We start from the raw sequence: 15,737 nt of genomic DNA on the forward strand, positions 1-15,737 counted from the left end.
ACGTGGTTGAGACAATATTATCGTGGGCTTGCCGGTTGTTTTATTGTTTTTTTCCAAAAAATTAGTCTGCGCCTATTTGTTTGTTTATCGCGTAAATCGGCATCAAGAACAACTTTAGCAGCTGCCGTGGCACTTGACGCGAAGTACCGTGATGTCTCGGGGGGACGGGGTATATCATCTGTGCTCTTCCCACGCAACAGAATTGGAGAGTTTCCAGGAACTGAAGTCACCGAGGCGAACACGATGCTGACCCGCTGCAGGCGATGCGTGCTTCCAGTTTTCCACTAGACAAGACCTGCTTGAAGGACAATGGCGTAAGCACCGTCCTATAGGGGGTATGCCACAGAGTCTCGTTTGACTACCTAGAAGGAAAGGTGGCCCTGTGCGGGCGTTGACGCATGTAGCGGGATTGTGGTTTTCGAAGAGCCATGGCACCTTGAAGACGCGTCTGACACGAATGTTCCGCTTATTACAAACACAAGGTGCGGGAGTACAACACAAATGCAAGACGCAGGGCACAGAAATACGCGACGAGGATATAAAGTGCCCGACATTAACGCTACCCTAAATATAAATTGATGGTTTAGAATGAGTATGGTTTGCTGGGACCGTGGTTTGCACCCTTTCTATCAAAGAATCCACGTCCACGCGTCTCATCGTCGCGGCTTTCTGTGGCCTACCTTTTGCATTTGCACTCTACCCGAGCGTCATAAGAAGTCACCAACTTGGCGAAACCGTCACACTTCTATGAAAAACGTAACTTGAACAACGTAAGAGCCGAAATCTGTGCCAGTTCTGCACTGGCTTTGGCTGACTCACTGACTATTCTGCACTGGCTTTGGCTGAGAGTGGCATATACACGTCGTTAGATGCACTTGCAGCCCTTTACACGCAATGCCTCACAACTTGAAGTGTACCAGGGAGCTGGAAGAATGCCAACATCATACTAATCCATAAGTAGGGAGACGTTAATGAATCGAAAAATTATATGCCTATTAGCTTGCTTTCAGTACTGTATAAATGTTCACCAAGGTCATTTCCAATAAAATCAGGGCAACGATTCGCTTAAATCAACAAATCAACAACAGGCTGGCTTCAATAAAGCGTATTCTAGAATGGATCACGTCCTTGTCATCAATCAGGTAATCGAGAAATCCGCAAAGTACAATCAGCCTCTCGATATGGCGTTCATAGATTACGAAAGGCATTTGATTCAGTAGAGATACCAGCAGTCATAGAGGAATTACGTAATCAAAGGGTACACGACACTTACGTAAATATCGTGGAAAATAGCTACAGAGGTTCGAAAGCTACCTTAGTTCTCCACAAGAAAAGTAGAAAACTAGCTATAAAGAAAGGGGTCAGACAAGGATACACAATCTCTCCTATGCTATTCACTGCGTGCTTGGAAAAATATTCAAGCTATGAAACTGGGAAGGCTTAGGAGTGAGGATCAACGGCGAATATCTCGGCAACCTTCAGTTGGCAGATGATATTGTCCTGTTCAGCAACACTGGGGACGAGTTACATCATATGATCGAGGACCTTAACAGAGAGACTATAAGGTGTGGGGTTGAAGATTAATATGCAGAAGACAAAGATAAGGATCAATAGCCGAGCAAGGGAACAAGAGTTCAGGTTCGCCAGTCAGCCTTTAGAGTCTGTGAAGGAGTGCGTTTACCTAGTCAATTAATCACAGGGAACCCTGATCAGAAGGAAATTCGCAGAATAAAAATGGGTTGGAGCGCATACTGCAGACATTGTAAACGCCTGATTGGACGCTTACCATTATCACTGAAAAGGAAGGTGTACAATCAGTGCATTTTACCGGTGCTGACATATGGTTCAGAAACTTGGAGTCTGACAAAGAAGCTCGAGAACAAGTCAAGAACCGCGCAAAGAGCGATGGAACGAAGAATGTTAGGCGTACCGTTAAGAGACAGAAAGAGAGCGGTGTGGATCAGAGAGCAAACGGGCATAGCCGATATTCTAATTGACATGAAGAGAAAAAAAATGGAGCTGGGCAGGTGATGTAATGCGTACGTTAGATAACCGGTATACCATCAGGGTTATAGAATTGGTACCGAGAGAAGGGAAGCGCAGTCGAGGGCGGCATAAGTCTATAGGTGGGGAGACGAAATTAGGAAACTCGCGGGCGCTAGTTGGAATCGGTTGGCGGAGGACAGATGTAATTGGAGATCGCAGAGAGAGGCGTTCGTCCTGCAGTGGACATAAAATAGGCTGCTGCTGCTGATGCTGATGATGATGACGATGATGGTGATGGGATTTTGTAGTGCAAGTAACATCCGCCTTTTAAAGTAATCCAGCTTGTCGTAACAGAAATGCGCTATCTGCAACACCTGGTACAACCTAACGAGTGTTCCCAATGAAAAAAAAAAGCACGGGATAGATTATCTGTTGCCAGTGCATGGAGAGTACGGGTGTAATTTCATCAGCTCCGCACAATAGAGCGAAGCAGAAGTCGTAAGCTACACTTACGTCAACTCGATAAAGCCAGGTCGAGTCGACATGTCGGGCTGAAATGTGGTCATCAGGTTCACGTAAACACCAGCGGGTCGGGCGCAGCGGGCGTTGAGGCGAGATCGGCCAACCAGCCTGCAAGGGCTGGGGCATGGACGGTTGGCAAGACGCGTGTAAAATAAAACGCGTTCGGGTTCGTACTCGAACCGTTCGCGTCGCGTTCATGTCAGCGAAGCTACAGTGGCGAGCAAATCGCATCCAGTTGTGGCGCAGGCTTGGCGACGTTTCCGTCAGCAGGCGTTGATCGCTGCTCACTAAAGGCGCGTCGGCGGGCGTTATGAAAACAAAATACAGGAGGTGTGGCCAGAACAAACAATGCGGGAGGCCTCGATGCGGGTCTTCTTTAGGGTGCCTTAACAAAGTGCCGCTCTCAGACGTCGGTCGGTTCCTCCAACGAGGAAGCAGCGTGAATGCTATCACAGCCCTTCGACTGTCTCAAGGCAGTCGAAGGGCTGTATACGTATACATATACATAGCAGTTAGGCCGCTTTGTGGAAAGAACGAGATAAATGTAGAAAGAAAAGTTTGGCCTGAGGAAACAGTGACAGTGACGTTACAACCAGGTAAAACTGTCTAAAGACCCGCCCAGCAGCAGGCATGCGTCCACAGTCGAAAGAGCGAGATCAAGCAAAAACAGCAAAAAAGAATGAAGATCGAAGAAAACAATGCATATGAAACCGTGCTCCTTGAAACATGAATACGTGGAGTCGCGTGTAGAGGTTGGATGGACTGGTACTTTCGGTGGAAGCAGCGAAACCCTCTTGTCAATTGCGTCTAAGAAAAACCGAGCACGGGTATGTGGTTCAGCATAGTTTAGGCCGCTCACATCAGCACCGACGTGAATGATGTTCGTTATTTCGTGCTGTCACTACTTGTGTTTTCGCCTTCTTATTTCGTGTGCCACTGGCTATGATCACATTGGAACTTTGTTGAACATTTCAAAGATAGCTGAATGTCCAGAATATGTCAACTTTCACGAAAATCTAGAGTTAGCTGATAGTTGATTAGTTGATCAGCTGACAGACAAACGTTGCAAAAAAATATGTACAATACATCAATGTCGCAACAGCTTACAATTCATCGTGACGCCAGTATACGTACCGTTGCATATGCAGAAGTTGAACTGCTTGATTTCCGGAGTTTGGTATCTAACAGCAACGCGCAGCTAAACGCACTGTAGGGTCGGCTACGGCGGCTGACTACTATGAAGCTATGGCTATAAAGGTGGCCACGACGGGCCAAGTCAGGCGGGTGGCAATAGCAGTGATTCTCTACGTACAAACAACATTCATATCTGACGTATAAATATGCTTCATATTGCAATACACTTGCCGTATTTGTATTTCACTAGCCGTTCTTCGTGGAAGCGAATGAAAAGATGTCGATTATCATTGCAGTGAAAAAGAACACAAGCCATATCTCTATGGTCTTTCTCAAGAAACGTAGAGTCGCGAACGCCCTTGTTCGTTTGCATTTAGCGGCCTCTTTGCTTCTTTTTTTGCAGTTCGCGCGCCCGCAAGAAGCACGTGACACACTCTTCGTCACGCAAATCACAGTATCGTCGTCTAGGGGTTCTGCGTTGCGTTTGAGAGATGTCAACGTTGCGAAGTAGGGCCTTATCTTGAGAGGGCGCTTATTCACTGTCTCGCTAAGCGATACTCGAGGACACTGTGAAAAAAAAGAAAGAATAAATGCAAAATGAAACCTGATGAAAACGAATATGCTCCGTCGTTCTTCGTCGTATCGTTTGCTTGTGTTCAGCTTACTTCTATCGCACTATATGTTCCTATCGTTAAACGCGGCCTTTGAGTGTCTGGCACCAACTAACCGCACTCGAACACTACTCGCAAACCTCTGAGTTTTAAGTGCATTACTCGATAATGCCACTTCATTTTGCTTTCGTAGCAAAAATGTGCACCACGGGGTTGTTGTACCCAGTTAATTAATTTACATCCTTAAAATTAAGTAAGAGTGTAAAGCGGTCTATAAATCACACCTTTACACCCTTTTTAGGAGAAAGGGTGCGAGTTATAGACAGATTTACACCCTTTTTTGCTTTTAGGGGTGTAAACATTTTTACAGTGCTTAAGTACAGGGAGAAAGAAAGGTTTATCTCAAAAAGCACTGTGCAGTGCGTCAATTCAACAACGTACCAAAATCACAGAGTACATGTAGATCGGCATTGTCTGAACCGATGACTGTCATGCCTCTGCGTACAAATATTGTTGTATCGTGTTTTATCTGCAAGAATGAATTGTCTCCTGTAGGGCTGCGATATTGATGATGATATAACGATGACGCGCGCACGAAAAACCGACGTGCTTTGTCATGACCTTGAATTATCCATGGGATAGGCTAGCGATGGAAAATTGGGATAAGGATACACATCGTAGTAATTAATATATGCGCTTCTGCACCATAGTGCGTTATTTTCGAATCCACCAAGGACAACCGTAAGTTATTTGTTGTATGCAGTGCCTGCTTCAACATTTCTCTCTCGAAGGCCGCTCGCTTTTGAAGGCATTGCCGTGACATTCGCATTTGGTGCCTATCGGATTTGTCCAGAACGCAAGGAACATCACTACGACGGCATTGCTGGAAGCATGCGCCATTTACTGACCGACCATTATCCGTTCTCAACTGACAACACGTGAAAGGTGGTATTTTCAGAATGCTGCGACGTGAACGCTTTAGCAGGGGCTGCAGGCAGAAGAAGCATTAAAAAAAAGCTCTAAAAGCCAAAACAAAACTGAGGATCACATGAAGATGGAGACGAAGAAATCAACAGTGGTTGAAGAATGGTCGTCGCGGGAGACAAACAGCGTTGAGTAGGCTTTTGGGCGTATTCCTGGCGGTGGGTGCAATTCTGGTGAAGTCACCAATTTAAGGAGACCAGTTGAGTAAAGCAGCCTTTGTCGTAGGCCGTCGCAAGATCAGCGAACTGCAGCAAAGCGAACGTTTGCGCGAACATCAGGTCGGGCTACTGGAACACGAAACTAACGAACATGAAAGCTAACGCGTTTTTTTTTCTGAGTCTTTTTCGATGATGGTACCAGTAGGAAAAAAAAGGAAATGAATTTGTCAACACAATATATCGTCATAATAATAATTACATATTTATCTAAACACAATATATCAAGCAGATGCAGAGGTAGATTACGAATATTCTGGTGGGGTACTTTCAATGGGTTCAGTATCAATTTGAGTGTGACCGTCCCAGAACGGCGAACAGGGCGCTATGAAGAACATGGACCAGGCATCACCGAGTTGCATCGCGGTCACTCGAATTTAACGGAAGGCTTCTTTTGTGATATTTCTTACATCATATATAATGGTTGCGTTAGCACTGGAGTCAAAAACACAACGCTTCGATGAATCTAGTCGAGACCGAATGCTATTGTTTTCTAAGCAAAAGCCACACGATCCAACATACGACACGTGCTGACTCAAAGCGCGGATACCTCGCCTCCTCCCGAAAACACCACTTTCAAAACATAAGTACTCGACATGAGCTCTTGTGCCAGGAAAAAAAAAGCACAAACAACAAAGCAGAAACAAGTAGCATGGATATTTTCAGCACCGCTCGAAGCGTTTCGTTCACCGACTAGCGAAAACGTGATGACAGTCTGTCTAACCTAAACTAACGGGGACGAACCGAAACTGACAGTGTCAACAGGTGCGCGCATCGACAGGAACCAGAGCCCATCATGCCTCCGTGGTGGATTCGCAGTAGCGGGCCGATAAGACGTAACTGACTTACCGGCTTGCGAGGGGTGGGGAAGAGAAAGAAAACGTAGTACACGAGGCGGCCTCCGGCAGCTGGCGGGAAATCTCGCTCCGCCAGGGAAGACAAACCAAAACACAAGCCGGAATCGTTCCTGCCGGATCCCTGGGTGCCAGGGTTGGGCCTTGGAGCGCGCGCCAAGCGGCAAGGTGGAAAGGAGTTAGCGGGTCAGAGGAGGAGGGCACCCGAGAAAGAGGCGGAGAGCGCGAGGAGGTTTTGATAGAAAAGAGTGAACGGAGAAGAGAGAGAAAAAATGCGCGAGATGCACCGAACATCCTCTCCGTGCTTTTTATGTTCGCTCGGGAGACAAGAAGAGAGAAGGGCGAAGGAGAGACCATCGTACAACCTAGTAGTGAGGGTGCGTGTGGCCCCGGTGCACTTGTAGGCATCTTCGGTCGGCGGCGGCCATGTTGGCAGGCGCTCTCGCCGCGCGATTCCAACACAAAGGCGGTGCTTGAAGAAAGCGGAAAGGAAATGAAAATTGTGCTAGGGAGCGAAGGAATAAAAAAAAATAAACATAAATGAAGACGTCTATGAAGAAAGGACCAGAATATGTCAGGAATACTAAGGACAGATCAAGACTTCTCCAGCCTTAGTCCTCGTGCTGTTCAGCTTGGGAGGCACCCGTCTGGGGGGGTCGCGCGGAATTAAAAGTGGAGAACCCAAAACAATCAAGGGCTAGCCGTCGCCTCGGTGCGCGACGTGAACCCGAGTGCGCCGGCACGGATGCATTATTGCGAGGCTCTTTGGGTTTTGTTTCAACATCGCGCTTTCCAACTTAAGTTGTCTTTCGTTCACCCTTTTCAAGTTATTTGCAGGCCACGTAAGTCTGTGCCACGAGTCCAGGAACGGTGCGCGCAGTGACCTAAAATAACGCGCCATTAAAGGCGCTGAAAGCAAACTTTGCCCCGGCACTTGGAGCTGCTTCAGGGCTGCATTAAGTTTGTTTCTGCCTCTCACTATATCTCTAGACTTGGTTTAATTTCCAAGCTCTCACGGTACAGAATAGGTGTGGCGGCAGAGTCAGGAGCACAAACAAAGAAAACGCCCTATCATACCGGAGGCTATATGCCTCTATCATGTTTGCCGCTTTTAGCAAGCTTCGGTAAGCCTCGAAATTAATTGCCGACACCGAACTCTCCACGCTGTTAGCATAGTCAAAGACACGCTAAATAGAAGCACTAGGCGAGCTTTCAGAACTACAATTTCGTCAAGCTCGTTATCAGATAGTGTTTGTTTGAAGATGAAGTGTCAGAATTTTGTTTTCAAACTTTGCGCCGAAACAGTATCACCGGTACCTCAATATAACGTCATAGATTTCAAAGTATATTCTCCTGTGTACCCCAGTAAACTTCTCTTAAAGCTTACTAAGTTCAGACTCTGGCTTCTTTAGAATACAGTGCCGCCCATCTTCACCGATAGAGAGGTTAGCTAGGCCCAGACGAACGCCGCCGAAATCCATGAATTGACGATGAGCGGGAATAGCACCGTAAATGCACCAAAGTTCAGACTCACCTTTGAAATCGTTGTCACGGCGCGTTTGGAAAGGATCTTGTAGTTGCTCTAAAAAGGCTAGTTGCTTATACCTCGTGCTTCAAGCGTATAACTTGGCTCACGGTCTAGTTAGGGTGCGCAAGCACTAGCATAAAGTATGGATGGATGAATGGATTAATGGAGGGATAGAGGGAGGGAGGCACAAAAGGAGGGAGAGAGGGACGGACGGATGAATGGAACTCGGACCCGTAAAGCAAAACAACGCTTAAAAAGGAAGCTCTTGATGCAGGAGCTCTTTTCTAACGTCAGACCAGAGAAATCATTTCGCTAGGAATTACAGCACCAAATTTTCGAGATTTCTTGGAAAAACAAATAATTCAAATCTCTCAAATGCGGAAGTTAATTTTTAAGTTAGCCCACCAAATTTGTTTAAACATTACATTAAGATCTCCATATTACCAAGAACCCAGGTATCGAGTTCACAACTCCAGGTGTCTCAGCAACAAAGAACCCCGATATTACATTTCTGTAAAGTACACCTGCGCGGATGTCTTAAGTGAAAGAATAAATGCTATGTATGTATGTACACCCCTCGGAAGTAAATAGTATTCCACGAAGCTGTAAGCTCAGGTATTGCATTTTTTCGCTTTACAAGCTTTTGGAAGTGCGGTTTAGAAAACTGCGATATTTGTTTCTGGTACGAATTCTGCAGAAACATCTGTTTCTGGTACAGCCGTGTCGCGTTTCTAGACCTCCCGGGCTGGCGGTTGGGAGGCGAGATCGGCACGAAGGGCGCTGCGAGTGTCTTCTTGAAACGCGCCGTTTCGCCTTGCTGCTGGGCCATATAGCTTCACATAGACCGACATAGACCGCACAGAGTGTCGGACCTGAACAATTTTAAAGCGATTGGTGGCAAAGGTATCTGGTCACTGTAGAATAAAGGAATGGAGAAGAAAGCGCTGATGTGCAGCCATTGTCGCGACACCGTCGTCACAATGTCGGCACAATGTCGCCACAATGTCGTCACATCCTTGTCGTCATGCCGCCTTGGTCATACTGCCATCGTAATTCCTCCGTCGTCACACTGTCATCGTCGTCGTCATCAAAATGTCTGTCTGGCTTTAGAAGTTGACTCCGGAAGTGTTATTATAGTGTGTCCATTTGATTTCGGCGGTTCTGCAACAATTTTCGTTCGTCACGAGAGTGAGGTTGATGCTCGGGCGGATGATGGCGTGACCGGATGACGACTGAGTAAACGAACTCACAGACCAAAACCGAGATCCCAATTTTCAGCTGATGTTGCTGTAAAAAATCTCAGCGAGTGTACTGCTGCAGAGGAGGCGTCTTCATTCCCCACCCGATACTTCTCACTGAACTTTGCGTCATTGTTCGCGGAGGGACATTAATAGTGGCCGTCACCTGGTTGACAATCAGGGGAAACAGGAGTGTTCGATCACTTGGCGTTCGGACTTTTGTTTGCCCTTCGCGGACATTGAGAAGCAGCTGGAATGCACGACTTGAACTGCTGAGACCTGGACTGTGCACTTGCCTCTCGCCCTCCGCAAGGACGTCGCCAGAAATCGGCCAATCGGTGCAAGAGTGCGAAGGTGGAGTGGCTAACAGTGACCGTCAAACAATATTTAAGATCGTGCTGATACAACGTTTGAAGTGTCGACGTGCGAAAATAGAGTCCGCAAACCTGGACTTCTCTCTGCCAGTGTGGCCGCCGCCACCCGCCACGAAATTCAAGGCGCTGGCAAGCACTTGAACACACCGAATCGGAGCGGCAGACAGACTGAGAAGCAGCTCATAATAAAGCTACCTGCCGACTCGCCAAGATTGTACATGACAAGGGCAGTCGAAAGAACGACTATAGAGAAAGCGCCGCATTGAGGGCATAGTAAGCAAGTGGCTGTGACAGTGATGTCATGTACCGCGCAAGAGCGACGGACTGTAACTGACGATGTGAGTGCTATGTTATGTGCTCTCTCTCTTTCTCCTCCCCATCTTGCACCCCCCCATCCCACTCCCCTGTGTAGGGTAGCAAACCGGTTAAGCTAACTGGTTAACCTCCCTGCCTTTCCTTCTCCACTTTTTCCTTCCTTCCTTCCTTAAATTCTCGAGTTTTACGGCGCTAAAAAAGACGACATGATCATGAGGTACGTCGTAGAAATGGATTCCGGATTAATTTTGACGACCTGGCGTTCTTTAACCTGCGCCGAACGCGCTGTACACTGGAGTTTTTGCGTTTCGGCCCGATCAAAATGTTGCCGGCGCGTCCGTGATTTGGCCCCGTACCGTCGGGCTTTGTATCGCAACGCCAAAGCCACTGCGCCTCCACGGTGGGCAAGCAATATTCTTAATTCCTGGCCCGCCCAATTCACTAATCAATGTGGGCATCTCTCGCCGGCAATCAGAATGCATCACGCTGATGGGACCTTCGTGTGCTAAACCTTATGAGGGTTGGATGGATGGATGGATGGATGGATGTTATGAGCGTCCCCTTTGGAACAGGGCGGTGGGTTGCGCCACCAAGCTCTTGCTATTATACTGCCTCATGCCCTACCTAGGTTAAAAAAAAAAGAAACGACACTATGAACTCCCTAAACCAAGTTTTATGATACCCCTTTGCGAACTGTGATTTTGTCAAGTAAGGGCTGTGTAAGGAGGGTAACACCCCACCGCGGATGTTTCTGAAAGCTTTCATTGGGTATTTGCATTGGATGAGTACGTAACGACGACCGCTTGCCGGGCCCAAGGAGCCAACTAGCTGGAATTGTCAATGTGTAGCATCCTTCTTTCAACGAGCCTTTCGTTGCTGACAAGATGCTCTGTGTCGATGCTCTCCCATACTGCCTACTATATATATATATATATATATATATATATATATATATATATATATATATATATATATATATATATATATATATATAGGAGCAGCCATGACACAAGACATACGTCCTTCCGGCGCTGCTTTTTACAGCGACGCGCCTCTTCGGTATTTATTTTAAACGCCTTATATGGAGACAACGTCGAGCCACAAAAGCTTCTGTAAGTGAGAAGTGTTCTTTAAAAAGAAGAAGAAGAAAAGATAGCCTGCGTTCTTATACTCGGAAAAAGTTCCGCGAATGCCGACTCAACTATCACAAATGACTGCCGGTGCCAAATGAGCTTCCGCAAGCTGCTCCAGACAACTCGTCCCAGATACGCTATATGTACACTAAGTCGTTCCGCACGCGTTGTCCTTGGGAGCCTCCGCTAATTTAGAACGCCATAGCGCGCCAGCGCGCTGACCGGGCGAATGATTAACGAGGCACGAACCAAGCAGCTCTCTCCCAGCGGTTTGGTCCTCATACACACGGCGTTGCGGTTTCGTGCAGCTCTTCGAGGCCACTCTCACACGAAGTGATGCTGGGACGATAGGGACACACGTCTCAGAGTGGAAACGCGCTCGGAGCATGTAGATTACTTATCTGCAAGACCCAACCACATGGGCGCATGATGTTTGCCGAGACGACGAAGTTGCGAATAGCCGGAATTACTGCTTGGGTGTCAACGTAGTCTACAAGTTCTAAAGAAAAAGCGGCCTTTTCACACCACGGTAGCTTGGGCACGACTATTCAAAGTGTTCGATGCCTAATGTCCCATTGCACGAAGCACGGAGGAGAGAATCGCTACGTCCCATCTTGAATAACAGTGCAGGGGTGTATGCGAGAAACAAGAGGAAATGCCTCAGACATCACGCGTGCCTGCAATCTAAACGGAAACACGTTCTGTTTTTGGAGCGGTCGGCTATAGGAAGCAAGAAGGCTTCACGCCTTCCCCTTACGTTTGTAAGAAACACTGGTCCATTCGACAGGTGTCAAATGCTCTTATGACACTGAAGCAATAAAGGCCTCAGGGGGAACGGTTCACCACACCGTCAGTATACATAGAATTTCTTGCAGTTATCACTGAGGCAACATAGCGGCGACATTGCAGTTTCTGCGCATGGGAATTCGTGGATCAGGGTATACGCGGGATTGGGGTCTTTCGTGGATAGCGAGGACTACGAATCTGGCAAACGAGTCTTGATTACGAAGTTGGAAAACGATATTCCGTGTATCTGTGATAGTTGTGTGCCCTGAAGCAGCGGGTAAAATTTTCTTTTAACGCGAAAGATTCTTTGGTTCATACCAATCACTTTGCGGTATGCATAGTTTCCTACAAAAATTAACTTAAGAACTCTGGCACCGTGCATCGTTCAGCTACTACGGAAATGATCGCTAGTATATAGATTTGTCTAATCTTTATACTTGTGGCTTCAAACGTTCTTACGGCGCTCTTTACTGTGCTTTATTTTCGTAAATTTTCCCGAAATCGGGTTTCTAAACATCGCGAGGCTTTTAGCATCCGCGCACATGTACAATCAGTAGGAATTTTTACGATTTTTGACTGAAAACGATAAATTTGCGAAGCGTAAAAGCGGTTTGAAGCCAGAAGGACAAAGTTTAGGCAAATCCTTCTTGCACTGCCCATGATTCCCACGTTGACTAGAAGCGCTATGTGTGCATCTTCCGCAGAGACTGGGTCTCTTCGACTTGTCGTTGATCCCCAGGACTGTCCAGGACTGTCTGCAACCCTGCACACCCAACGCTCATTGGCTGAAAGCACCGTCTCGGGCAGTCCATACATGGACTGTCGGGATGGATAATCGAAGACGCCCACTATAGCACCAGAATTCCTCGAAGTAATTTTTTTTGCCGATTAGTCTACGGTGGCAGGTAGGTTCCCGTTTCGCATCATTTCTGGCCTCTTCAATAAAAAAGAAATTCATGTCCGCCGATAGAACGGAACCTCGGTCTCTCAGTACAGCACCAGGATGATCACAATTCGACCACAATAGCCTTTTTTGTTTTAAACTGAATAACTTTACTTGACTCCTTCGCCCGTTTTCGTGGTAGGTGGATTCGGTGGTCGAAGGTTCGACTGTCACCGCCGATGCAAAGGGCGTGTGTGCAGCCCAGGTACGGGTCGAATTCGTCGCCGATCACGCTACCTATTACAGCTATTTGAGACACGCGTGCTGTCCACCTATACTACCACCACAAACGTGCTGGTTTAGGACTTCGTTCTCTACCGAATTACTCAATGAGGCAACAAACTTTCGGCTATTCGCTGACATGGACAGGCGTGGCCTTCGTTTTCTCCAAATGTTCGTTTTGTTTTTATCGCCTGTCTTGTAAATAGTTGCCAGTTGCCAGTTGCCAACCCAACCATAGGTTGGGTTGGCAACTGAGGGGTTTATTTAGCACCCGGTAGAATATCCTGTCTCGTTGCCAATTCCCGCTTGCCTCACATGTGCGTTTACGGTTTTTTTTCTTTGCTTTTTGCTTCTTTCTTCACACGCAGGCCTGTCTTGTATTCCATTGTCTCGCAATGCCTCCCGTTTTCGACCGTTGTGCGTTTGTTGGTTTGTCTCGTGCCGTCTTTGGCTGCTCTGTCACACTGCGTCTGAGTGCAAAATGAACGCTTCAGTTGCCGGTCGCTGCTTGTGTCCTCCTCCCACCACTCGTTTACTTCGCTATGGTCTCACTGTGGGCGCCTCGGCGGGTTCGTAGCATGCACGGCGAAATTCCAAAGCCGGACGCCAAGCAAGTAAGCTTGCACCCTTTAGCGCCTGCACTGGAAGAACGATGCCAACGCGTGAGTCGTGTGGTGACAGCCGATAGTAATGGCGTTGCGTCAGCTGGTCAATCACACTGTCACGACTTTGTGTCGCATTTGAAGGGTTAAGATGCAGGCATGGGTGGCAGAACTTTGCACGCGTCCCATGGTGCGGCCGGCGCAGTGCAGTGTTAATAATAATAATAATAATAATAATAATAATAATAATAATAATAATAATAATAATAATAATAATAATAATCAGCCGGTTTTATGTCCACTGCTAGACGAAGGCCGCTCCCTGCGATCTACAATTATCCGTTCTCATCCTGTCATAAGGACGGGAACGTCCTATGTAATTTCTTGCTCTAGTAGTACACGCAATCTAGCAAGTTCTGGGACCGCATAAACACTAATTGTTCTACTCTTCATTTTACTGACTCATTATTGCCTTTCTTTTCCTAGGTTTCTTCACAGACTACCATGCTGGGCAAAGAAGTCGCCAACAATATCGATGTCATAGCTTACAAGTTAATAATTATCTTTATATAATTCTGTTTGTTTCAACAACTGACCAGCCGTACCTTTGTTCGTTGCTAGGGGCAGTGCTCATGTCAACGAAAGCTCCCTGAAAGACGTTGTCCCTTAATGTATGAAACAAATATTGAAAACGAATTATAAGCAGCAATTACAGACAATTTTATTAAATGCAGTACCCAACCAGCCCTGCAAAGTATGTTACTCGAAACAAACTGTCAAATTGGTGAAAAGTTGTTTCCCGGGCGTCCTGAGCTTGCTATGAGCCCGGACAATAGAACAGGATCAGTGCAATACAAGTACCACTAGAGGACGTGGCGAGAACGTCATAACGTCCTCAAGTGGACATACCCAGGACATCCTGAGGATGTTACTGTACTGGCTGGGCAGGTTTCACATGCGAGGCTCCAAAGTAGGTCAACGACTTCAAAACTACACAACAGAAAGACAAGCGCCATCTGCGAGGCCAGGAAGTGTGTACCCAGCGTTCCGCGCCTTCCGACAGCCAGTTCTGTCGTTCCCTGACAGCGTCGTCTCTTTGTTTCTTCACACTGTGATGCGAGGACAATTGGTGAAAGTCTGCGCAGAAAAAGAAAAATATAAACGAAACGCTTTCGGAACGTTGGCGTACCGGCACTGTGGTAAACTGCGTTGCGCCTGCGAGCCGACTGCGGAAACAACAGAGACGGAACTTCAGACGCTGTCAACAATCTTTACACGCACATATCCCGACAGACTTCCTGTTTAGCCGGCTCAACTTAATTGGCAACTAGGAGAACCGGAACAGGAGTTGCAAAAAACTGCATAGCACATCGTAGAAGATCAGTAAGCTGGCTGACTTGCTACGGTTGCATAGTGACGAACCAGCGCAAGAGCACACAAAGAAAACAATGGTGACACTTGAGCGAATGTGTCACAATAAAAGAGGAAGATAAATGCACGTGGTGCAGAATGCAGATGAGGTGCCATGGTTGGATCAAGGGATGACCATCTTTAGTCCACATCACTAGATTAAGAGGCGTTTATTAGATTGGTAACAGAATATTGATCACGGTATATTGTTGCAGGGAGCATCAATATATTCCAGGAGCGCTACTATTGAAGCCCTAGGTATTCAGACAGTACTACTCGCTTGCTACCTCGCTGTACTTTTCGAGGCAGCTCGACAAAATTTACATCAAATGCGAAGAAACGTGCGTGCACGTTTTCAAGGAGAACGCATTCAGAGTAAATAAAGAAAAAGTATTTCCTGGGTGCATCGCTCTTATTTTAATCGCGCTCATCACTTGAGCAAACTGTATTTAAAAAGCGACGTTTCTCTCTCAAATTCAAGTAAAATCTGTTGCACAATGGCCAGGCTGAAGAAGTCCGTTCTCGTAAAGAATGCACTGATTCTTGCTCTCTTAAAGCGACGCTAAAGAGAAAAATGTTTTCTCCTGTATCAGTAAGTTACCCTTCAACAATAACAAAATGCATCACCCTTACTACGATAAGACGCTTGGTAAGCCAGAAAAAAAGCACAATAACAAAAGACGGGCGGCGACGCTTCCGTGAAGTTCCCGCACGAGCTTGCTAGCTGTGACGTCATGGATTTTTTGAGAGCGTCCTTTAGGGCCCAGTTAATTATTAGCGGTAAAGATAGACTAAACATTGTGTTCCAAGGGAGTCCAAAATTTAACATGGCGAGTTTGGGGAGCTTTCTTGCTGAGACAACCTGTCCCAAGTACGAAAA

The 15,737-nt window shown here is 46.8% G+C and overlaps 1 protein-coding gene across 1 annotated transcript in view; it reads right to left on the reverse strand.

Moving 5' to 3' along the window:
- Positions 1-7,406, reverse strand: part of LOC142563289 (excitatory amino acid transporter-like) — a 135,533-nt gene extending 128,127 nt beyond the window's left edge. The window contains exons 1-2 of the mRNA XM_075673844.1: positions 7,384-7,406; positions 6,302-6,449 (exon numbers count right to left, since the gene is read on the reverse strand). Of these exons, the coding sequence (XP_075529959.1) occupies positions 6,302-6,449; positions 7,384-7,406 (171 nt within the window). The remainder of the gene's footprint in view (positions 1-6,301; positions 6,450-7,383) is intronic.
- Between the last annotated feature and the right edge of the window lie 8,331 nt (positions 7,407-15,737).

This window comes from Dermacentor variabilis, chromosome 11 (assembly GCF_050947875.1).
Source record: "Dermacentor variabilis isolate Ectoservices chromosome 11, ASM5094787v1, whole genome shotgun sequence".
NCBI lineage: Eukaryota > Metazoa > Arthropoda > Arachnida > Ixodida > Ixodidae > Dermacentor > Dermacentor variabilis.